Below are 24,366 nucleotides of genomic sequence, written 5' to 3'. Positions count from 1 at the left end.
AAGGTTGTTAGAGATGGCTGGGTTTATACAAAAAGAAACCCCCCTTTTTCCACGTGTGCCCCTCAAGGCTCAGCTTTGAGACTTGTGCTGGGAGCATGAAGCTTGAAGCGCTGGCTTCCAGGGCCCTGGGGACAGGTCCACTTTGGGCAGCTGGCCTGGAGGCAGGGGAAGGGCAGGGTGGTCCCAGAGCAATCCCTTCCACCCCAGGACCCCAGCCCTCGTGGTGGGGCAGGAAGAATCACTCACTGGCCACATAGTTCTCATCCAGCTGCTTAAAGGAGAAGGCGACATTGTCCAGCTCCGACAAGGTCACCCAGAGGTCCTCCAGCATGGTCCGTTCCTCCTTCTGCAGGAAGAAGACAGGGCAGAGGGGTCTCAGATGTCCCTCCTTGGGATTCTCATTTAGAAAGGGAGGGTGGGGGGCAGGGTGTGCCAGCTGCCAGTCTGGGCCGCCATCAGCTGAGTATGCTTAGAGAAGCCACACTATGCTTTCCAGGAACCCAGTGAGAGCAGCACGTCCACCAGACAAGTGCCTGCGTGCAGCATCAGCCAGCAGAAGACACCGAGGCCACCAGACAGCAGCTGTGGCTTCAGAAAGTGGACCTGGGACAACATCCAGTGGGCTCAGGGCTGCAGAGGTGGGGGAGCTCCAGCCAGGGCTCATGGGGTGAAAGAGGAGACAGCACAGACAAGCAAGTACCTCTGCAGGCTCCATTTCTGGGGGACATCGGCTCGAGGAAGCAGCACTCCCAAAATGCCGAGGTGCTGGCTCTCCCTCCCCAAGCCGGCAGAGAGACCTGCCTGATTCTGAGACCCGGGCAGGGAGGCCAAGGGAGAAACCAGGAGATGCAGAGTAAGCAGAGCAGCCTAGGATTGACTAGGCCCTTGGGGCTGGCTCCCAAGGTTCAAATGCTGGCTCCAGGAGCCTCGGTTTTCACATTCTTGAAATGTGGGTGGTGAAGGACCTGCCTCAGGACTCTACAAGGACTAAATGGGATGCTGCATATCGAGCTTGCCTGGAGTATTACAAAAGCCTCCTCATGTGCCCCGCTACAGTCTCCTCCCCACCCAGCAGCTGGGATGGTTCCTTAAGTAGCAAAGTCAGATCACACCCCTCCTCTGCTCCAAACCCTCCCATGGCTCCCACCCCACTCACAGGAACAGTCAAAGTCCTTACAGCAGCTTGTAGTGCCCCACACTCTGACCTCGTTAATTCTCAGCCCTCATCTCCCCTCACTCATTCTGCTCCAGCCACACTGCTCACAAACACTGCAAGCAAGCTCCTGCCTCAGGGCCTTTGCACCTGCGTTCTCTCTGCTGGGAAAACTCCTCCCCCAATATCCTCATGGCTCCCTCCTCCCCTCCTTCAAGCCTCAGGTCAGATGCCACCTTCTCGGTGAGGCCTTCCTTGGCCACCTCATCTAAACTTCCAACCACCACCACCCCAGACTTTCCTGGCCTATCCTTGCTTTATATTTCTCCTTACCCCTTAATCACTACACACCAGAGTTTCTCAGCCTCCGCACTGCTGGCATTTGGGGCTGAATAATTCTTTGTTGTAGGGCTGTCCTGTGCACTCTACCCACGAAATGCCAGTAGCTCCTCCCTTTCACTGATGACAATCAAAAATGTCTCCAGACACTGCCAAGTATCCCCTAAGGGGCAAAATCTCCCCTGGTTGAGAACCATTGATTTAGACCATAAACCAAAACCAAACCAAGCCCGTTGCCTTCAAGTTGATTCCGACTCATAGTGACCCTACAGGACAGAGTAGAACTGCTCCATAGGGATTCCAAGGCTGTAAATCTTTACGGAAGCAGACCATCATATCTTTCTCCCAAAGAGCAGCTGCTGGGTTTGAACCACCGATCTTTCAGCTAGCAGCCGAGCACTTTAACCACTGCACCACCAGGGAACTTTGGTTTATACCATACATTTTAGTTATATTTGGCTGTTTATGTTTGTCTCCCCCAACTAGGATATAAGATCCCTTGGTATAGGGACTGTTTTGTTCACCGTGGATTCCCAGTGCCTAGAACAGAGGCATACAGTAGGTGCTCAATAAATAGCGGCTGAATGAACGACTGAGCGAGTGAGAGCGTGAGTGAGGAGGCAAGCTCTTCTCTGCACCAAGCCCGTGGAAGGTCCCAGCAGGTGGGCCAGCGGGGCCCCCCTTCCCCTCTTCCTCCCCTCACCCTCACTCACCACCGTGGCGGGCGAGAGCAGGGACTGGCAGTGCAGCAGGACGCCCGTGGCCGCCACCTGCTCCAGCCACTTGCGGCTGGCGTCGCGGCTGCTCTCCTCGTACTCGCCGTTGTTGTTATAGCGGTAGCTCAGGGCTGCCAGGAGCTGCTCGGAGAAGGTGCACACGGCCGCCACCAGGGCCTGGCAGAAGATGGCGTCCCTGCGCAGCTGCAGCTCGGTGTCTGGAAGCAGAAGGCAGCAGAGCCTCGCTGGCTGGGCGCTCTGGTGGGGCCATCGAGCAGGCTCACACCCTAAAGCCCCCTATAGTCGTGGGCCAACCTCCCATAGACCTCCCATCAAGGGCCACCTTGCCAAAAGCTAATTCTCTGGACATCCTAGCCACCAAAAGCTAATTCCACAAAATTTAATTCTCCAAAAGCCAACTTGCATAAAAACAATTCTCTCCACGACCCACCTGCCTATTTTAAAAAAAACCAAGAAGAAACAACTTGTGGTTGGTTCTCCGAAGGCTTTCCCAAAACTCTTCACCCTCAGCAGTTTCCTCATTTGGCAGGAGTGTCTTGGCCAAGCGCCATGCTTTATGTGTGAATGAGGAGGTATTTTAAGACATGTCATTTACAGTTTTCTCTATTTTTGGGAACATATGCCCTCTTCCTGCCCCTGCTCTCGACATGGGTTTGAAGAATTGGCCACGTTGGTCATTCAGGGTCTCAATTTTTAAAAATGATTATTCTTAATGACTGGCTCTGGCCAACAGGTTTTCAGTGACGAATTTTGACCGAGAGCCCCTTTTGGCATCCCCCAGAATGAGAAGGGAGGGACAGGAAACGTCTCCAAGATTCCCCCAGTCCCCCTTCAGCCCACTCCTCTTCCCCGTGATCTGCTGAGTTGAAAGTCCCTAGGTTGGGGCTGAGGGCTCTACTGGCAATGCTGTTGTTGTGTGACGTCAAGTTGATTCCGACTCAGAGCGGCCCGCCCTCTCCCTCCCCCATCCTCTCCCGCCCTCACTCACCACCAGGGTCAAGGGACTGGTGGTGCAGCAGGATGTCATTTACTGACAGAGTAGCACTGACCCATAGGGTTTCTTAGGCTGTAATCTTTACTTGAGCAGACCGCCAGGTCTTTGCTCCCGTGGAGCCGCTGCGTAGGTTTAAACTGCCCACCTTTTGGTTAGCAGCCGAGCTATTAACCATTGCACCACCAGGGCTCCTTTATACTGGCAAAGAACCTTCCTAATCATCAATTCTCTACCCCTGGCCCTTGTCAAGATCCATCCAGGCCTGGGAGGTGGCAAGAGACAGGGATCCTGGCTCCAGGGGCCTGAGACCTGCCCCTCTGGACCCAAAAGGAGGAAGTGAGGTTCAAGTAGTTCTTGGAGGTGCTAGAGGTCAAAATGTTGGTTCTCCCAGTCCAGGCCCTGATGAACCATGGAGAAGTCAACCTCGAGGCCACGTGGCGAGCAGAGAGGCCTTCCTTGGGCTAGGTCATGAGCACCCACTGCCAGGATGGCGTCCTGGATACCCTGGGGCAGGGGTGAATCATGCAGACAGTCGCCCCTGCAAAGCCTCACCTGTGCACTTCAGCAAGGCCAGGAGTAGCTGGTTCTTCCCATCTGGAAGGAGAAGAGACGGAGAAAGGAAGATGGGCTGAGAGGTGCTAGCAGAGGGGTGAGAGCCAAGCTTGGGCTCCCACAACGCAAGTGTTCTGACCCCTTTGCAAGGAAGCACTGGGTTGCACAGCTGTGCTCTAGAGGTTTCTGTCGAATGTTGAATGGATTTCAGAAACCCCTGGACATCCAAGAAATGGATCCCCAAGTGTTGGCCATATCTGTTTACATGTACCAGTCAAACAGAGGCTAAAACCAGCCCCTTTAACTCCTCGGCCAGGACCTCCTGTCCTATGCCTTGTACATGAATGTGTGGGCACACACGCATGTATAAAATATATATAGCTACATATACATTCACAGACAGATACACCCACCCAACACTGGACACACACATGCACACCATATGCACATATTATACACACATATACTAAGACACACACGTACTCATATGCATACTCACGTACACACACGACCTACACAGTCACATCACTACACACGTGTAGAAAACCCCATTTCTTCCAGATACAGGCTGAATATCTTGGTCTCTTTCCATCAGAAAGATGCTCTTGCCCCACCCCACCCCCCAAAAAAAAACAAACTCGTTGCTGTCAAGTCCATTTTGACTCACAGCAACCCTACGGGACAGAGTAGAACTGCCCCCTAGGGTTTCCAAGGAGTGGATGGTAGATTCAAACTGCCAACCTTTTGTCAGCAGCTGAATGCTTAACCACTGTGCCACCAGGGGCTTAAAAGAAAAACCTGAAAGGCCCTTTGGATTTGGCTTCTTTAGATACTATCTATGTGCTGGAGAGGCACATAGACCGAGGGTGGGAGGTGGCACTAACAGCAGCGGCGGCAGCAGCGTACACTTACTGAGGACTGACTATGGGCCAGCACTGTACTAAGTGCTTCATTTGCTTGATTCATTTAATTCTCATAATAACCTGTGAGGGAGGTAATGCTATAAGCCATTTTACAGATGAAGAAACCAAGGCACAGAGAAGTCAAGGAACTTGACTAGATCACACAGGCAATAAGTGGTAGAGCTGGAACTCGAACCCTGGCAGTCTGGCTCCGGAGCCCATGCTCTTGAAGTTTTAGAAAACAGGACAGTTCCAAGTCTATACTGACTCCCAACCCAGACGCTGCTGTTCCTTAGGGAAATGGCTCAGAATCCTTGTACTTTCTGCTATCCTAGCCAAATGTCTCCTGGTCTGGGGTCCTTCTAACCCAGGTATCCAAACGCAAATGAGGAGTCCCAAACTCAAAGGCTGACAAGGGCCAGGCAGGCAATATAAGGCAGGCTGCGGGGAATGGTGGGGACTGGAGGGAACTAGAAAGCTTGGGGAGACACCGGGCGGGGATCGTTCCACATGAAGAACCAAAGGCCACAAAAATCCCGCATGCTTCAGACTTCCCAGCCAGACTGACCTTCCACGTATCTCTGAATGTTGTCCACCAGAGTCTTGATGGAGTTGGGGAGGTTCCAGGGATCTTCCTGGATGCTAACCTGGATTAAGCTCCGGCCACGAATTGTACATTCTTCTTTCTGTTTGAACTCTGGGGCAGGAAAGTGGCATGAGGGCCAGGGAAGAGACAGAGGTAGCTTTGAGGAAGGATGGCACAAAGTTCTATGTCCCATCACCAAACTCCAAAGCTCAGACTCGGAGATCAATAGCATTGGCAGAGCTCTTGAGTATTATTTGGTGCATGGAGGGCAAATGTGTGGTAAGTGTGCTACTGCTTCATAGGCCCACACCCATGGCAGACATCATTAATCAATCGCAGCACTCCTCGCTAGTCTGAGACCATGACTCCCCACAGCTGCAATCAATCCACTGCAGGCATCATTAATCAATCACAGCATTCTTTTTCTCCTAAGCCTGGATGTAGCCACAGGTTTCTTGGATGTTACCTCCTTGTAGCCACAACCAATCAAGCTGGCACATGAGTCGTATCCTAGTCTAACCTTTTCCCTACATAGAGGAGGAAGTTGAGGCACAGAAGAGGGAAAGTGATTTGCCTAAAGTCACTCAGCTGGCTAGTGACAAAGCTGGAACCTGAATATGACCCCAGTAAGACCTTTCAAAGCCAGACAGATGTAGGGCCCCGTTCCTTTAACCTGCCCTCCTATAGGCCCCAGGTTTCTGAGATATCTGTGGGTTTGGTTCCTCTGGGTTTGGTGTTTCTGAGATTGAAAGGTGATGGGCCTTCTGAGGTCCACTCCTTGGAGAGAGATGCTACTGAGACAGCACCTGAGACACTTGAGCTAAAGCACCCCAACCCCTCACCCCTTCCTGAGCTTACTGAAGGGCAACTGCCTGCCTGCTTTCTTAATGCCTGCACCCACTCTGACCTCTAACTTTGAGGGTCAGAGGCAGTGTCAAGTTCATTTCAGAGTCCCCAGTACCCAGTACAGGCCTGGCACAAGCTGGTTCTTGGTAATTATTTACTGGATGTACATATGAACGCACATATGGATGGGTGGGTGGATGGATGGATGGATGGATAGGTGGGTGGGTGGGTAGAAAGAATGGTTGCAAAAAATGAATAATAGGTGGGTGAATGGATGAATGGGTAAGTGGATAGATGGGTGGATGGGTGGGTGGATGGATGGATGGATGAGCAGGCAGGTGAGCAGGTAAGTAAATTGGAGGAAAGGTCAGTAGGAGGGAGGACATAAGAAATTTCAATTCTTTTTCTCTCCTAAACATTTCAAGAAGAAAGTCTCAGTTGGTGCTGGCAGGTCAGTTAACACTTCTTGACTCACTAATCCCTTTCTTGAACAAAGAAGCCTTGAGGAGGCAACAGTATCCAGCTAGGGCGTAACGGCATTTCCTTGTTTCCACTGGATTTACTGTGATCAATAATTTGTGGCATGTTATACTGGTTTTCCATATATAGGGAGTTTTATAAGTTCCTTTTAAACTTTTTTTTAAGGGAGATTTTTTAAAAATGTTATGTCAGTAATAATACAAGCAGCAAATGAAAATGGTTTTCCAAAAATTTGAGGATGTAAACAGAGCCTGTGAATATGTCTAGACTCCCGAAGAGGGCATGTGAACATCTGAGATTTGGCAAACTCTGCTCTAGCCCCTCCCCTCACGTTACAGATGGGAAGACCAAGGCCCAGGAAGGCTCAGGGATCAGCCCAGGACCTGGCAAACTTTTTACGTAAAGAGCCGTGGGTAAATATTTGAGGCGTTGCAGGACATACAGTGTCTGCTGCATATTCTTCTTTGTTTTTTGTGGCATTTTTTACCACCTTTAAATTTTTTTTAAAGCATTCTTAGCTCACAGGCCATACAAACACAGGCCATGAGGCCAGATATGGCCCACCGGCTGAAGTCTGCTGACCCCTGGTCTAGCTCCCAGCCACACGGCAGGAGTGAACTCAGCTAAGCGTGTGACCAGGTATCCTGCGTGGGTCTGGCATCCTCTCCCCAGCACAGGCTTCCTCTTTGCTGGATGCTGGAACCCCTCCTGGCCCTGCCCGAGGACTTCTGTCTGCTCACCTTGCAAGCTGTGGTCCATGGGGAAATGCTTTGTCTCTTCAAAAGCCCTGCTTAAGACTGGCCCCTTGAGGAGTGCATTGATGGAGTCCACCTGGGCAGCAAGGAACTCTGGTGAGTTTGGCCCCCCTGGCCCTCCAGATCGAGGGACCTAGGACCCACAGCCCCTCTCCTGCCTCCATGAGCCACAGACCCTGCCCCGGCCCCTGGGTTTTCACCCCGGGCCATACTAGGGGTGAGGCAAAGGTCTTACCTGGTTAAAGAGATGCTCCAGGCAACCATGAAGCTTGTCCTGCTTGTCTGATGGGATCCGCATATCACACGGCAGCTCATCCCCTGACAAAGGAAGAAACCACAGCTGTCAGCCATTCCTGCCCCACCTCACACCTTCCCAGCCTCTTTCCCCAAAAGACAATGTAGCTATAGAATTCCAAAGCCCAGGTGAGATTCAGAGTCCAAGAGATCTAGATCCTGGCTGTGTGTCATTGAGCTAATCACTTGACTTCTCTGAGCTTCAGTTTCTTCATCTGCAAAACAGGTAACTGGCTGTAAAGCATTATGTAACTGTAAGATATTGTTATTACTTCCATTCTACAAATGAAGAGACAAAGAACCAGAGAGAAGGAACTGAACCCCAAGTCTCCCTATTCACCCCCAGCTTTTTCAGATCGATCAGCTGCCTCACATAAGCTCCTTCCGAAAACCTCCCCAGGGACGGTTTTGTGCTGCTGAATAGCTTCTGTGATTAAATGTTTATCTAATGGTCAGCATTATCTTCGGTTTAACTTCAGCTTCTTTTTCTTCTGTTACACTGAGGTATAATTAAATTAAATGTTTATGCAGAGACCACAGCTGGGAGGGCACACAAGACAGTAACAGTGGCAGCGTGGGAACTGGGGGGCTGGGGGGCAAGGGTGGGACAGAGGCTTGTCATTGTACACCCTCTTGTGCCTTGTAAATCATGGACACATGGATGTGTGGCCTAGTCACAAAATAAATTTAGATTTTTTAAGCTGAAACAATCAAAAAACTAAAAACAATAACAAAACCAATGTCAGGCTTTCATTACAAATTGCAAGTAGCCCCCCCTCCAAAAAAAAATCCGTTGTCACTGAGTTGATTCCAACTCATAACGACCCTATAGGACAGAGGAGAACTGCCCCCACAGGGTTTCCAAAGCTGTAAATCTTTATAGGAGGAGCCCTGGTGGTGCAATCATTAAGCGCTTGGCTGCCAACCAAAAGGTCGGTGGTTTGAACCCACTAGCCCCTCTGTCGGAGAAAGATGTGGCAGTCTGCTTCTATGATAGCCTACAACATGCCTGGAGAAAGTCAGCTCCATGAGGGCAGGGAGCTTTGTCAGTTGCACTCACAGCTATGCTCACAGCGCCCGGCACGGGGCCTGGCCCACAGTGGATGCTCAGTAAGTGTTTGAGTTTTCATGAATGAAAGGATTAGTGAAATGATTCATTTATCCATAAAGGATTCATTCATTTAGTGAATGAAAGGAAATACAGCTCCCTACTACTCAACGTAATATAAAACACAATAAACTAGAGTAAAACACAGGAAGATAAAAACAAAACAAAATCTCGTCAGGGTGCCCCTCTCCCCCTGAGCACCTGCCACCCGACTCACCAGAGCCCATCTCGTCACTGCCCAGGTAGGAGCTGTTGCTTCTCACGCTGGTGTAGGAAAGGACGGAGTCCCGGTTACTGTTACACTCGCTGCAGAGGGGTCGAGAGATGGGGTGAGTCACCCTCTGGCTCACACCCTCTGGTCCCAGGTCCTGGAACCCACATTCTGGAGCACAGACAAAGCCCTGGACTCTTGGGTGGGCAACTGGCCCAGAGAGCGAGCCACAAGCTGCCCACCAGTGCCTGAGATAAGGAAAGATCAGACGAGCTGTTTTTCTGTATATGACAATGGGAAACCCAAAAACAGTAGGAAGACAGTGGACCGCTTCTATTCAGATGTTACTTGTGCCAGGAGTCTTGACTCTCCCGAGCGTGTCCGTTCCTCTCGTGGGACAGCCTGGTCCCTGGGCACACCTGCGTACACCACCTTCGAAGACAAGGCTCTCTTTTCTGTCTCCCCAGTCCCCTGGTCACCTCATGAGGACAGGGACTGTATTTTATTAGCTGACATCCCAGGAACTCAGAAGGTACTGGGGAATTAAAAGTCACAATTCCAAAAGTATTTCATTTAGTCTTTTTGACAATTGAAACAAATATTGGAGAACCCAAAAATGTCAGAACAGAAACCTGGAGAGATGGGAAAACTCTGGACCACTGACATGAGGCTCCGAGAACACGAAGCGCCAAGGTAGCCGGGACACCCTGTTACACACATGCCAAAAAGGCTTCAGGATGGTAACAACATAAACGCGGGGGGCACTGGAGTGAAGGTCCTTCTTGCAAAATTACATCATTTCTGTACTTTGCCCCTATAAAATTGAAGCTCCCCTCTAAGATTCTACTTTAGCCCCACCATGGTCAAATGTCACATAACCTTTGTGGTAGGGAATCACGTTTATATATACTGTTCATTACAGGAAACTGAGTCTTCGTCTATTTAACCCGCTGACCTTTTTATAATTAACTTAACCAGTACAAAAACAATTCAGAGCCTCTCAGAGTTAGGAGAATTAAAAAAAACTGTTCTCCTCCTTGAGTCAAGTAAACATAAGTGGTGCTTGTTTTAGGAGCCTTCTGTCTTAAACTGAGTTTTAGCACACACCACAGAATCCTGAGGTGTTCCTGACAACACTCCGTCGATGTGTATGGAGTGAAACGGAAGCCAAGTGGACGGTGTCCACATGGGCACAGGTCTTGGAACCTTAGCTTTGAGGCGGGGGAGCCAAGGTGAGCATTCTGGGATGTGCTCTGGGGGCTCAGGTAACCCCTAGAACCACACTGCTTAGCAACCGTGCCCTGAACCCACTGCCCCCTGGTAAGCGCCCCACTGATGCTGACTTTTGCCAGGGGTCAGTGGACTTAACTGCCCAGCGGCCTTAACTGTCCAGCTGGCCATTTGCATCCAAGGCCACGCTGCCCACCTGTAGGAGTCGCGGTAGCTCATGGTGTCATGGCCTGAGTCCTCCTGATCCTCCTCAGACACCTTGAAGCACACTTTCTTGATGCCGCCGTGCTCCACCCTGTCCATCTCGCTCTCTTCACTGACCAACAGGGAGGATGATGCCTCCTCAGCCAAGGGTGGATCACAGGACCCACTAAAGGTGGGCTCCGTGATGGTGGACAGCAGCCTGCAGGGAGCAGAGATTTGAAGTTAAAGACACAGACCTGTGGCTTCACCCGCCTCCATGGAGGCCCCGAGCAAGGCCCTGGCTTTGGGCCTCATCTTGCACCCTCAGCAGAGGGAGCCAGTAAATGCTTTGTGTCACTTCCTGAAAATCCTGCTAGCCCCTGTACAAATGCACTGCATTCTCCCTACTGTTGGTGGGGTGTGAGACGTGGGAGTTCTTTATTTCACAGCCAAGCTGCATCAGGCTTTACAGTATAGAGCAGAGGTTGGCAAACTTTCTGTAAAGGACCAGATAGTAAATATTTTCAGTTTCACAAGCCATAGTGTCTCTGTCACAACTATGCAACTCTGCCTTTGTAGCACAAAAGAAGCCACAGACAATACATAATGATTGTGCGTGGTTGTGTTCCAAGAAAACTTTATCTAAAAAAAAACAGGTGGTGGGCCGGATTTGGCCGGCAGGCCACAGTTCGTTAACCCCTGGCATAGAGTTTAATGGTCAAGAGTATATGTTTTGAACCCAGATAGAGCCCAGATTCAAATCCTAATGCTGCCGATTGCTGCCTTCGAGATCTAAAATAAATTATTTAACCTCTCTGAACCTCATTTTACAGTTTCCTCATCTGTAAAATGGGGTAATAATAGTATCTACCTCTGAGGCAGTTGTTAATATTCAGGGAGTTAAAACACGTAAAGTGCTTAGAACAGTATCTGGTGCCTTGTAAGTGATCAACAAACTCTGGCTAGATGTAATCCTACAACATCTCAGTAAGGTCAGTATTAGGATTAGCCCCATTTTACAGATGAGGAAACCGAGGCTCAGAGAGGTTAAGTGATTTGCCTAAGGTCGCATGCTAATAAGTGGCAGGGCCAGGATTCAAACCCAGGCCTCCTACATTCTTTTTTTCTTTATCATGGACAATGTCCATCATACACAGAAGTAGAGACAACAGTATAATGAACCCCAGGACCCAGTAAACAGCATCAACAATGACAATGCAGGGTCCATCTTGTTTCCTGGATCTTCCCGTCACTTTGTCTTTTTCTGGGGTATTTAAAACAAATCTAAGACATCGTATAATTTCTCCTATAAATACCTCCACATATGTCTCTAACACATAAAATTTTCTTTTAAACCAACAGTTGTAAACTGTGGGCAACTTCCCTCCCTCCCCCCAGGGGACATCTGGCAATGTCTGGAGGCATTTTTGGTTGTCATGACTGGGAAGGAGGTGACTCCTGACATCCAGCTGGTAGAGGCCAGGGATGCTGCTCAACATCCTACAATACTCAGGGTGGCCTCCACTACCGAGCCCCTCGTTCTATGACCTGGTGGTCAGATCTGGAGCCTTGATGAGACTCCGGCTTGATTTCCATTAGCACGAACACTTCACAGGTGGTGCTGGTTGTCTCTCTGCGATGCTGAATTATAAAGTTCTCCCCAAACCTTTCACCTAATAGCTTTAGCCTCTACGGATGATTGCTGCCTAGATCCATGAATTCATTAGAGCAGTGGTTCTCAACCTAAGCAATTCTGCCCCCAGGAGACATGAGGCAATGTCTGGAGACATTTTGGGTTGTCACCAACTAGGGGTGGAGGTAGGGGGTTATTGGCATCTACTGGGTAGAGGCCAGGAATGCTGCTAAATATAACGTACAGGACAGCCCCAGAACAAGGAACTACCCAGCCCCAAATGCCAATAGCGCCGAGGCTGAGAAGTCCAGTTCCTCTCATTCCCGCGCCCCAGGGGCCAGGGCTCACTTGTTGATCTGGGTGACATACTGCTTCATCTCCTTCAGGGCCACATCCAGTTTGGTAAAGAGCTGCAGGTAGGCATCCTGGATCTCGCGGTCTTCCTGCTTAAGCAGGAAGCTCAGGCCCCGGTCCTCCTGGCCAAGGGCTCCATTGGCCAGCCCAAAGCTGCTGTCATTAAGACACTGGCCTTGGGGGTCCCCGTCTATAGCAGGCAGGCACTTCCAGGATGGGGCAGCCATGGTGGTGATGCAGTGCTGAGTATAGGACATGGGGTTCAGGTGGCCTGCAGGGGAGGGAGGGAGAGCTCACTTGAAAACAGCCCTCAGACACCCACATGCCCCTTGAATAAAGATACACAAGAACTGTTGCAGGAATCCCAATGACAAAGAAAATTATTCCCTTTTTAATATTCTTTTAATCTACTAGATTACTTCAAGGAGAAAGTTACAGTTTGGTACTAATATGTCTGTTACATCTGTGATCTTTTTCCTGCCTGGAATGGAGACATAATGGCTGGTACTCCAGCAGTCATACTAGACCATGAGTAATCCTTGAGGATGGAAGCCGCATGCTAAAGATGGTGGTCCCGAAAGATAAAAGGAGCCTGGATGCTTGATGACTTCTTGTTAGTTGTCATCCAGTCAAATCTGACTCATGGTGACCCCATGTGTGCAGAACAGAACTGCTCCATAGGGTTTTCAAGGCTGTGACTTTTAGAAGCAGACTGCCAGGCTTGTCTTCTGAGGCACTTCTGGGTGGGTCTGAACTGCTAACCTTTCCGGCTAGTCGTTGAGCACTTAAAACATTTGCACCACACAGGGACTCCTCCCTGATGACTACAAAGTCACAATTCCAGCCCGGGGCTGCTGACCTCCAGATATCCTTCTCCTTAATTATCTGTAATACAACACCCAAACACAATTTCTAACAGATACGTGCAGGTACCTTGCTCTGGGTCAAGGCCGATGAGGGAGGGTTTGCGACCGAAGCGGATGCTGAAGGACCTGCCAACTGAGGGGGTGGTCTTGGGGTAGGACACTTCCATGAGGTTGATGTGGCAATTGGTGGGGCAGAAGTCCAGGCCACACAACAAGTGGGGTTCCAGGGGTGCTTGCTTGAAGGGTGGGCTGACCCTGCTCTTCAGCTGGGCTGCAAACTGAGAAAGACAGGAGCCGTGGGGCCATGGGTCAGGCCTTGCCAAGTGTGACCACCTTATCCCAACCTAGGCCAGACATTCCAAAATTGGACAGACTGCCAAGGGCTCCGAATGGAAAAGTAGATCCCCCTGCACTGCCTTTGGGTGGATCCAGATTTCAGAGAAGATCTGGAGGAATCAGGCCTTTGAATACTACCCTACATTCATTTCTCCATTTCACCTACACCTGAGCTGTCCTTCAGGTGCAAGGGACCACCCCTCCCACACCCTCAGTCCAGGTAGGGCTGGTCCCTCCCACATCTCCAACTCTAGGGACAGACATATGGCTCAAGCCTGGCCCAGGCCACATTTATTGGTACAGGGCTGGGCAAGTGACACAAGTCAGGCCAACAAGAGCCTCCTTAGGACTTCTGCTGGACCCACTAAGCTTCTTTATTACTGGGGTTACTAAGGCTAGGGCTGCTAGGAGTCATCATGTCACCATGATGATGACATGTCACCATGAGGAAGGCCTGCCTGAGAGTGAAGCCAAAACAGAGGAAAACTAACTCAAGGGGTGGAGAGAGGCCAACGTCTGGTGATTTCTGTTTAAGCACCTGGATACAGCCATGCCTGAAGTTCACCCCTGCTCTTTCCAATAATATAAGCCAATAAATTTTCCTGTTAGCTTAAGCTAAATTCAGTTGGGTTTTGACATTAACAACCAACATATTCCAGGCCAAGACACACCGTGTCTGGGGGTCCTTGGCAGAGACCCTGGAGGAAGAGGGTGTGGGTACCTCCTGGTAGCAGGTGATCCTCTGGGTGATGCTCTCCAGCTTGGTGTCGCAGATGTTGCGGAACTCATAGTGGGGCATGGTCATGATGACACTGCTCTGGGACATGAGCTGCCCACAGTTCTGCACGAAGACACTGTCGTCAGCAGCAAAGGCCTCGAGGATCTGTAGAAAGGTTAACAGCTACTGAGCACTTACGGTGTGCCAGGGAGTGACTGTTCTGAGCAGTTTACACACAGTGACTCCTGTATGCCTCAATTACTCCTCTGGGGTCAGGCCTATTACTAGCCCATTTTACAGATGAGTAAATTGAGGCTAAAAGGACAACAAGTCACTTTACTAAGTCTTATGGTTATCAAGTGGTGGAGCAGGGACTAGAAGTCAGGGCTCTAGACTAACTCTGGGAAATGGGAACTGGGCTGCCCTCTCCCTGGCCCTTCCCCCCACCCCTGGTAAGAGAAATTGCATTCCCCGCCCCTAGGTTAGGGCAGCACCCAGGGAAACCTTGGCGGTGAGGCTGAAGCAGCCACGGGGCTCCACAATCTTCTCCAGCACGTGGCACTTGACACCGGCTGTGCTCACATACTCATAGACCACACCGTGCTCCAGGTGCACATTGTCCACCGTCAGGCTGACTGTGGGGCTATCCTCGTGGAGGGTCAGCTGGGGACCCAGGGACTCCAGAGGGAAGGCTAGAAGCCAAAGAGACAGGCGACACTGAAGCGGGCACACCATGCCCACATCAGCCCAGAACTCTGACGTCAGCAGCACTGAGTATTCTGTGTGACGGGTGGGACCTGAAGCTCCGTGCTGCAGTTCTGTTTGTTCTCACTGGCCCACTACCGCCCACCCCTTGTTCAGATAGCATCACACCAATTTTCCTCTTGGGAATCAACCCTTGAGTCCATGTGGTTTAGGAGAGGTTGACCCCTGCCCCAACCTCCCAGAGATGGGCAGGTGACACAGGCATGGCCAATCAGCATATCCTGTTCCCCTCTTTCACAGTGACTGGTTCAGGCACAAGCAAGTGACCCAAGCTAGACCAGCAGGACTCAAGTTAGATCTACAAAGAGACACTCTCTACTTCAGCTGGATTCCACGCTGCCAGCACCACCACATGGAGAACCTCCCACGTAAGGGGGAAGCCAGAGCTGAGAACTGGGGAAAAGGATCCTCATGATAGTGTATGAGGCACTGGATCGAACTAGACCTGAAGCTTGACCTCTCACTCACACTTTTTAGTTTGCTCAGCAATAAACTCCTTTTTTCATGTAGCCCAGTTTCAGTCCAGATTAACATAGACCCAGAAAGGCTAAGTGACTTCTCAGAGGCCACACAGCCTGGCCATGGCATATGTGAGAGACAAAGCAGCCACTTCATTGGCGTTAAGTGCTTTCCCTCGCACCCACTCCAAAGAGCCCCCCTCCACCCACCCATCACCCTCTCCCCCTCTGTCTATCTCACCACCTGTCAACTTTCTTGCTCTTTTGTTTGTGGTCTGTCTCCCCTCATGTCAGTTTCATGAGGGCAGGGCCTCCTAGAACAGGGCCTGGCACTAACAGGTGCTTCTATTTGCTGCTGGAAGAGCCAACTGCCCACCCTTTCAGCATGGGTGCCATTATCATCAGGGGGTCACCTCATGCCTGGGGCCTGAGATATTGGAAGGACGGAGCTGGGAAGCCAAGGGGCGGAGCAGATTTCAGGATATACCAGGAATTCAATTTTGGCCATGCTAAATCTCTGTCTGATGCCTGTTAGACCTCAGATGCCCCCCAGTTGGCAGAGGAATACGCAGCTCTGGAGTTCAGAGCTAAAGTCGGGCTGGAGAGACGTCAAGGATGAAGTTGGGTGGGAGCTTGTGGGAGGCAGAAGAATGGCCCCCCAAAGACGCCCACGTCCTAATCCCTGAAACCTGTGGATATGTGAGCTTACACGGCAAGGGAGAATAAAGGCTGCAGATGGAATTAAGGATGCTAATCAGACGACCTTAAAATGAGGAGATTAGGTGGGCCCATTGTAATCATTAAAAAAAAAAAAAAACTTGCTGTCAAGTCAATTCCGACTCATAGTAACCCTAGAGGACAGAGTAAAGCTGCCCCATGGGGTCTCCAAGGCTGTAATCTTTACAGAAGCCGACTGCCACATCGTTCGTTCTCCTGCAGAGCAGCTGATGGGTTTGAACTGCCGACCTTTCAGTTTGAAGCTGAGCGCTTAACCACTGCACCAGCAGGGCTCCTTACTGCAATCATAAGAGTCCTTTTGTGGGGAAGATGGAGGCAGAAGAGTGAGAACCAGAGAGACGGCCGTGTGAGGACTCAGGCCAACACTGCCGGCTTTGAAGACGGAGGAAGGGACCACAAGCCAAGAGATGCAGGCGGCCTCTAGAAGCTGAAACAGGCAAGGAAACGGATTCTCCCCTAGAGCCTCCAGAAAGGAACGCAGCCCTATCGACACCTTGATTTTTGAGCAATGAGACCCACTTCAGAATTCTGTAAGAAGCGTGTGCTGCTGGAAGTCACTAAGCGTGTGGTCATTTGTTACAGCAGCATTAGGCAACTGGCGTGAGATGGGCCAGGGAGGGGACAGAGACACAGACGAGAACCCAGGCCCTTCTGTGGAGTCTCTGCCCTTCGCAAAGCTCTCCAAACACCGCCCGCCTGTCCCATTACCTGAGTCGGGCTCGTCTTCCCCCCGGGCCCCCTCGCCACTGGAGTCCTCACCGGGGGCCTCCTGGCTGGCTCGTGCCTCCTGGGCATCCTCATGGGTGTGGTAGATCCACTGATATAGGCCCTGGGAGGAGAGCCAGAGTGAGAGGGGCAGCTGTGATAGAAGGGGCCCCGTGAGGAGGGAGGGAGATAAGATTCAAACTGTACTCTAGCTCCAAAGCTCAGGAGTTAGCCTGCCCGTGACCCCACTTTTGGAGAGGCCTCTGAGATTTCACTCTAGAATCTTCTAGAAGGACCCGCAGTCACACTCTGCTCTCACCACCTAAAGCCTATGCTCCTACAGAAGCCAGAGGAGGGGGAGTCTTTGAAAATAGGATCAGACAGTCTGGTAGAAGCAGCTGTCTCTCCCATGTCCCCAGGGCTAGAAACAGCCTGGCATGTAGCAGGTGATCAATACACACTTAATGAATGAACCAATAAATGAATGAATGAATATCACCCTCCACCAGAACCCTGTCCCCCAAACCCAAGGGTAATATTGATTTTTACCATCCAAGCCCTCTCGCTTTCATCAACATGACTATTTGCCCACATGTCTATGTGATAAGAAAAGTGGATCTTACCACACCCGTTTCACAGTTGAGAAAACTGAGGCCATGAGGTATCGCAGCCTGGCTCCTCCAGCTTAGGGAGGCAGAAAGAGGACAGAACCCAGGTCCAGACTGTTCTTGCCAAGTAGGCAGCCCCATCCTATCCACAACCCTATAGTATCTTCAGGCTTTTTCCCAGGGAAGGAAGAATGGCCCTGGGCCTCCCATCCCACTGAGCAGGGTCTCTCTGATCCCCTTGGCTGCTGGTTGACTCACCAGGGCCTCTTCTCGCCGACTCCGGAATGCCTGGAAGTGCTCCAGGACATCTGAGGCACCTTCGCTCATCACGTTGTTGCCATTGACCTTCAGGATGCACTGGCCAGCACAGAGCCCCGCAGCCGCAGCCTCTGAACCTGAGGGAGATGGGAGAGCTTGAGGCTGGGCACCAGGTGAAGATGACCTAGGGCAGTGGCAGGCAAGCGCTGTTCAAACAAGATGAACACTGCTCCTGCCCTGTCCCACTCCCATAAACACATACCCAAAAAGTATGTCCATCCCTCCTATCCTGGAGCCTCCCTCCAACCCCCTCAGTGGGCAGATCAGGGTTTGGTGTTCCCATTTTGCAGAAGACGAAATGGAGGCTCAGAGAAGCAACAGCTAGTCCAAAGAAGCAGAGGAAGCGAGATTCAAATTCAAGTGTCTAAGGAGCTTTGGTGGTACACCAGTTAAGCCAAAAGGTTAGCAGTTCAAACCACCCAGTGGCTCTACAGGAGAAAGACCTGGCAATCTGTTTCCATAAAGATTATAGCCAAGAAAATCCTATGGGACAGTTCCACTCCGTCACATGGGGTCAGCTATGAGTTGGAATCGACTTGACGATGTTTTTCACCTTGGCACTACTGACATCTTGGGCCAGATAATTCTTTCTCGTGGGGAACTGGCCTGTGCATTGCAGGATGTTTAGCAGCATCCCTGGCCTCCACCCACTAGATGCCAGTAGCACCCCTTCCCTGTTATGACAACCAGATATGTCTCTAGACATTGCCAAGTGTCTTCTCGGGGTGAGGGATGTAAAATCACCCCTAGCTGAGAAACAGTGCCTTAAGGATCAATAAAATAAAAACCCACTTTAAAATACTATCAAACTCTCAGTAGCTTTCTGTCATGATATACATTTGCTTAATCAATAGATATTAAAATACAGGTATGACCACAAAAGTGGTACAAGTAACGCTTAAAGTTTAAAAGGGGACCCTTAGATGCAAAAAGGCTGGGAGCCCAGTGTTGCAGACCTACTTGGTTTCATCTCTGAGAGAGAGGGACACTTGAAACAACATGTGAGAAAAAGGCAATGCAGAAAATAAAGAGGTCTCAAACTGGTGGCTCTTGGGCTCGATCTGGCCACAGACGTTGTTTTGTGGGGCTCCAAAATTCCCATTTCTGGCTTCTCTTGAAAAATTGAATCTAGCAAGAGTGGGCCCACATTCCTGCCTGGCACTAAAGAGCTCAAGCAAAAGAGTAACCACTCCTACTGGAGTGAACATGTGTATTTTCATCTTACCATAGTCCTCGCCACTCCCTATTGTCTTCTTGTCTTCCACTCAGATCACTTTACCCACTGTAACCTGCCCTTGTGTTTGAAAGTCCTGGCTTCAAGCAAAGAAAACAAGTGCTAACGGTGCACTATAAGGCAGAGCTCTGGTAGTAATGGTTTGGGCAGCTCTGGACTCCTACAGGGAGAGGGAAGGCAGACGGGTCTTTTAAAGCTCCCCCCATGTCTGTTCAGCACCCACTTACCTCTACCCACAGCATAGACGTATGGTGGGGCAGCCCCACGGATCTGGAAGCACAAGGCCTCTGGAGGGTCGGGGACTTTGATGACCCTGCACAGGCAGAAACAGCAAGGGAAAATCCGTAAGAAAAAGCAGCATCTCTCCCGACAGCCCCAGGGGACCACCCTGGGGAGGCCCCTGCCTCTGAGACTTTTGGGCAATCTAGCCCAAAATAGTAGCAGCATAAGGCTTTCTAGCTTCCAAATATCTGGAGAAACCTCAATTAACCAGAAAGCATGCCACCAGGGTCTTCAATTAACCAGAACCACCACACTGACCTTGGAGATTCCACCCATACGCACATTGTAATATGTTCCCCACCCTCCTACACTTTTTCCCTCACTCTCCTGTCCTAAGTTCCTTGGCAGCCAGACCAGCACCTCAGCCAGTCAGTATTTTATTCAAGAATCACAGATGGAAACTCCCAACAAAAACAACTCCTGGCCCGGGTTGCTTCACTGGGGAATTTCACCAAACCTTCAGACAAAAGTTGACACTAATTCTACTCAAACTCTCCCAAGGCACAGAAAAGGAAGGAATATTCCCCGAATCACTCTATGAAGCCAGCATCACCCTGATACCAAAACCAGGTAAAGACACCAGATAAAAAGAAAATTACAGACCAATATCCCTCATGAATACAGACACAAAAATTCTCAACAAAATTCTAACCAACAGAATTCAACAGCATATCAAAAAAATCACACACAATGATCAGGTGGGATTCATATAAGGAATGCAAGGATGGTTGAACACTAGAAATTCTAATCAATCAACATAATTCACCACATAAATAAAACAAAGGAAAAGAATCACATGCCATCATCTTAATTGACGCAGAAAAGGCATTTGATAAAATCCAACACCTTTCCTGATAAAAACTCTTAGCAAAACACGAACAGAAGGGAAATTCCTCAATATAATAACAGCATATATGCAAAACCAACAGCCAACATTATTCTCAATGGAGAAAGACTGAACACCTTCCCCTTGAGAATGGGTACAAGACAAGGATACCCACTATCGCCCCTTTTATTCAATACTGTACTGGAAGTCCTAGCCAGAGCAGTAAGACAAGAAAGGGAAATAAAGGGTATCAAAATTGGAAAGGAAGAAGTAAAACTACCTCTATTCACAGATGACATGATTCTTTACATAGAAAAACCCAGAGATTCCACAAGGAAGCTGCTGGATCTAATAGAAGGATTCACTCAAGTGACAGAGTACAAGATCAACACACAAAAATCAGCTGGGTTCCTTTACACTAGCAAGGAGAACTCCAAAAAGGAAATCAAGAAAACAATACCATTTACAATAGCCCACAAAAGGATAAAATACCTAGGAATAAACCTAACCAGGGATGTAAAAGACCTATACAATGAAAACTATAAAACAATACCACAAGAAACTAAAAGTGACCTTCATAAATGGAAAAACATTCCATGCTCACAGATTGGAAGACACAACGTTGTGAAATTATCAATACTTCCCAAAGTGATCTATAGATATAATACAATCCCAATCCAAATTCCAACAACTTTCTTTACCGAAATGGAAAAACATACCACCATCTTTATATGTAAAGGAACAAGACTCCAAATAGCCAAAGCAATATTGAAGAAGAAGAACAAAGTAGGAGGCCTCACACTCTCTGATCTCACAACATACTATACAGCCTAGTACTGGTTCAATGACAGATACACAGACCAATGGAACACAATTGAGAACCCAGAAATAAATCCATCCGTCTATGGTCAGCTGATTTTCGACAAGGTGTCAAAGTCCATTCAACAGGGGAAGAAGCAGTGTCTTTAACAAATGGTGCTGGCAAAACTGCAGAAAAACGAAACAGGAGCCATACCTAACATCATACACAAAAACTAACTCAAAATGGATCAAACACCTAAATGTTAAGGCCAAAACTATAAAGTTCCTGGAAGATTATACAGACATTACCAAACACAACTACAAATACACGAGCAATGAAGACAAGTTAGACAACTGGGACCTCCTAAAAATTAATTATGCTCATCAAAAAACTTTATCAAAAGAGTAAAAAGAAAACTTACAGATTGGGAAACATCTTTGGGAATGCTGTATCTGATAAGGATCTAATCTCTAAAATATACAGAACACTTCAACAACTCAACAACAAAAAGACAAACAACCCAATTAAAAATGGGCAAAGGATATGAACAAACACTTCACCAAAGACGACATCCAAGCAGCCGACAAACACATGAAAATATGTACACAATCTTTAGCCAGAGAGATGCAAATCAAAACTACGAGATACTATGTCACCCCTGCAAAAGTGGCACTTAACCAAAAAAAAAAAAAAAAAAAAAAAAAACAGAAAACAAATGCTAGTGACGTTGTGGGGAGACTGGAACCCTGCTCCACTGCTAGTGGGGTTGTAAATTGGTTCAACCACTATGGAAAATAGTATGGTGCTTCCTCAAAAAGCTAGAAATAGAAATACCCTATGATCCAGCAATCCCACTCCTAGGTATATACCCTAGAGAACTAAACCTACTGACACAAACAGATCTGTGCACACCTATGTTCACTGCAGCATTATTCACAACAGCAAAAAGACAGAAACAACCTACCTGCCCATCAACAGATGAACAGATAAACAAACGGTGGTACATACACGCAATGGAATACTATGCAGCCATAAAGAATAACAATGAGTTCTCAAAATATACTATAATATACTATAAACCAAAAACCAACCCTAAAGCACAGAGTACAGCTGCCCCACAGGGTTTCCAAGGAACAGCTGGAGGATTCAAACTGCTGACCTTTCAGTTAGCAGCCAAGGTCTTAACCACTGCACCACTAGGACTCCAAAATATACTATAACATGGATGAATCTGGAGGTCATTATGCTGACTGAAATAAGTCAATCACAAAAGGACAAATACTGTATGATGTCACTATTATAAAAAGAAAAAAATAGATACATATACAGAAAGCATCATTCTTCGGTGGGTACCAGGCATGGTAGGGAAAAGGAGGGGGAATCATTTTTTAGATAGTAGACACTTATTAGTCTTGGTGTTGGGTAAGGCAATACACGAGCCCTGGTGGCATAGTGGTTAAGAGTTCAGCTGCTAACCAGAAGGTCAGCAGTTCGAATCCATCAGCTACTCCTTGGAAACCCTATGGAGCAGTTCTACTATGTCCTATAGGATCGCTATGAGTCGGAATCAACTTGCTTTTTTTTTTGTTTTAAGGCAATACCAAATAAAGGTGTAGTCAGCACACCTTCACCAAGGTAAAAGAGGACACTAAGAAGTACACAAGAATAGGAACAATTTTGGTAAAGGCCACAACATATACAAGTTTGCAACAACAGTAATAATGACCAAAAAAAAAAATGTGTGTGGTTACATGGGAAGATATGTATGCTTCTACATGTATAGATAAGCACATACATATATAAGCATACATATCTACCCATGTAACCAGTATACCGGGGGGCAGGTATGCATATATAGGTGTTCCCATTGGCAATTTGGTGTGCTGCATATATATTCATGTATAAAATAAGCCATGTAGTTATGAATACTTCCTAGACATAAACAAATACCTCACAGGATTGAGTTACTGGGTTTAAGGGCTTACGACCATACTCTTGGGGGACAACTCGGTCAACTGGCATAACATAACTCATAAAGATAATGTTCTACACCCTAGTTTGGTGAGCTTTGGAGCAGCCATCTAAGATACAACTACTGGTCTCCACACGTTTGGAGCAAAAGAGAAAGAAGGAAACCAAAGACTCAAAAAAAGGAACTAGTCTTCAGGACTAATAGTCTACACGAATCACGGCGTCACCTACCTTGAGACCAGCTACCACTACCAATCGTTCAGACTAGGGACACAATAGATGGCCCCAGACAGAATGGAAGAAAAATGTAGAACAAAGCTCAAATTCCCAAAAAAAGCCAGACTTACTGGACCAATAGAGACTAGAGGAACCCCAAAGACTATCACCCTGGGATACCCTTTAAACTTGGAACTCAAACCACTCCCTGAGGTCACCTATCAGCCAAAAGACAGAATGGCTCATAAGATAAATAATATCACCCGTGAGTGCTGTGCTCCTCAGAACAATCACAGAGATGAGACCTAACGGTCGACATTTACCCTAGACCAAAGATCAAAAAGGTAAGGGGGGATAAGGAAGCTAGATTAAAGGAAACAGAACAACCAGAATGGAAACAGAGAATGCTGACACATTGTGGAAGTGTAACCAATGTCACTGAATAATATATATAGAAATTGTTAAATGAGAACCTAATTTGCTATGTAAATTTTTTCTAAAATCACGAAGTATTTTTTAAGAAATAGAATCACAGATGGGAAGTCACGAGATGGCCCAGCATTTCTGGGTGCTGACCCAAGAAGAAAAACACCCACACGGGTGCCCCAGGTAACGTGGGCTAAAAGCCCAGGTCTCAGCCATTCTACAGGCAGAAGGCCAGAGCAGGGGGTGGGGCAAGCACTGCCAGGATGGAGCAGGTGTCACTAATCACTAATTCAGCTGTCCCACCTCCCTGTCCAGGGCATGTCCCCCATACCATGCTACAGGACTGTCCTTCCCGCCCCCACTCACCAGAAAAAACCATCCCAGGAGCCTGTTCTCAAACCCCAAGTATTTCCAGAACTTTCTGCATGCATGTTCCACCTACGTGACTTTTGCCACTTCCACATGCCAACCAAACTATCAGTCATTTTCCCTAAATTGGTAGCCTTTTTACTAAAATAATCACATTCAAAACTTTCCACCACTTCCATGAATAGTGACATTTGCCTCAAATAGAAGGGAGAAGTGAAGACAAAAACATAATTTTTAAAACAGAAAATGTTTCTCCTGTACCTACATCCACTATCCGACGGCTTCTCACCACCTCCACTGCTCCCACGCGGGGCTGAGCCACCAGCCTCACCACCTGCCTGCTTCCACCTCTGCCCCGGCAATACAGTCTC

The 24,366-nt window shown here is 48.6% G+C and overlaps 1 protein-coding gene across 1 annotated transcript in view; it reads right to left on the bottom strand.

Annotated features, from left to right (window-relative positions):
- The window catches only part of PREX1 (phosphatidylinositol-3,4,5-trisphosphate dependent Rac exchange factor 1), a 138,880-nt gene that overhangs the window by 11,242 nt on the left and 103,272 nt on the right, over window positions 1–24,366 (bottom strand). The window contains exons 18-32 of the mRNA XM_023741468.1: window positions 19,331–19,416; window positions 17,810–17,946; window positions 16,947–17,067; window positions 14,782–14,969; window positions 14,281–14,442; window positions 13,291–13,501; window positions 12,352–12,628; window positions 10,384–10,590; window positions 8,964–9,052; window positions 7,580–7,662; window positions 7,330–7,420; window positions 5,246–5,374; window positions 3,776–3,817; window positions 2,206–2,426; window positions 247–346 (exon numbers count right to left, since the gene is read on the bottom strand). Coding sequence (XP_023597236.1) covers window positions 247–346; window positions 2,206–2,426; window positions 3,776–3,817; window positions 5,246–5,374; window positions 7,330–7,420; window positions 7,580–7,662; window positions 8,964–9,052; window positions 10,384–10,590; window positions 12,352–12,628; window positions 13,291–13,501; window positions 14,281–14,442; window positions 14,782–14,969; window positions 16,947–17,067; window positions 17,810–17,946; window positions 19,331–19,416 — 2,144 coding nt within the window. The remainder of the gene's footprint in view (window positions 1–246; window positions 347–2,205; window positions 2,427–3,775; window positions 3,818–5,245; window positions 5,375–7,329; window positions 7,421–7,579; window positions 7,663–8,963; window positions 9,053–10,383; window positions 10,591–12,351; window positions 12,629–13,290; window positions 13,502–14,280; window positions 14,443–14,781; window positions 14,970–16,946; window positions 17,068–17,809; window positions 17,947–19,330; window positions 19,417–24,366) is intronic.

The sequence above is a fragment of the Trichechus manatus genome, unplaced genomic scaffold, assembly GCF_000243295.1.
Source record: "Trichechus manatus latirostris isolate Lorelei unplaced genomic scaffold, TriManLat1.0 scaffold00008, whole genome shotgun sequence".
Classification (NCBI taxonomy): Eukaryota; Metazoa; Chordata; class Mammalia; order Sirenia; family Trichechidae; genus Trichechus; species Trichechus manatus.
The sequence above is the reverse complement of the archived record's forward strand: the minus strand, read 5'-3'. Positions and strand labels throughout refer to the sequence as shown.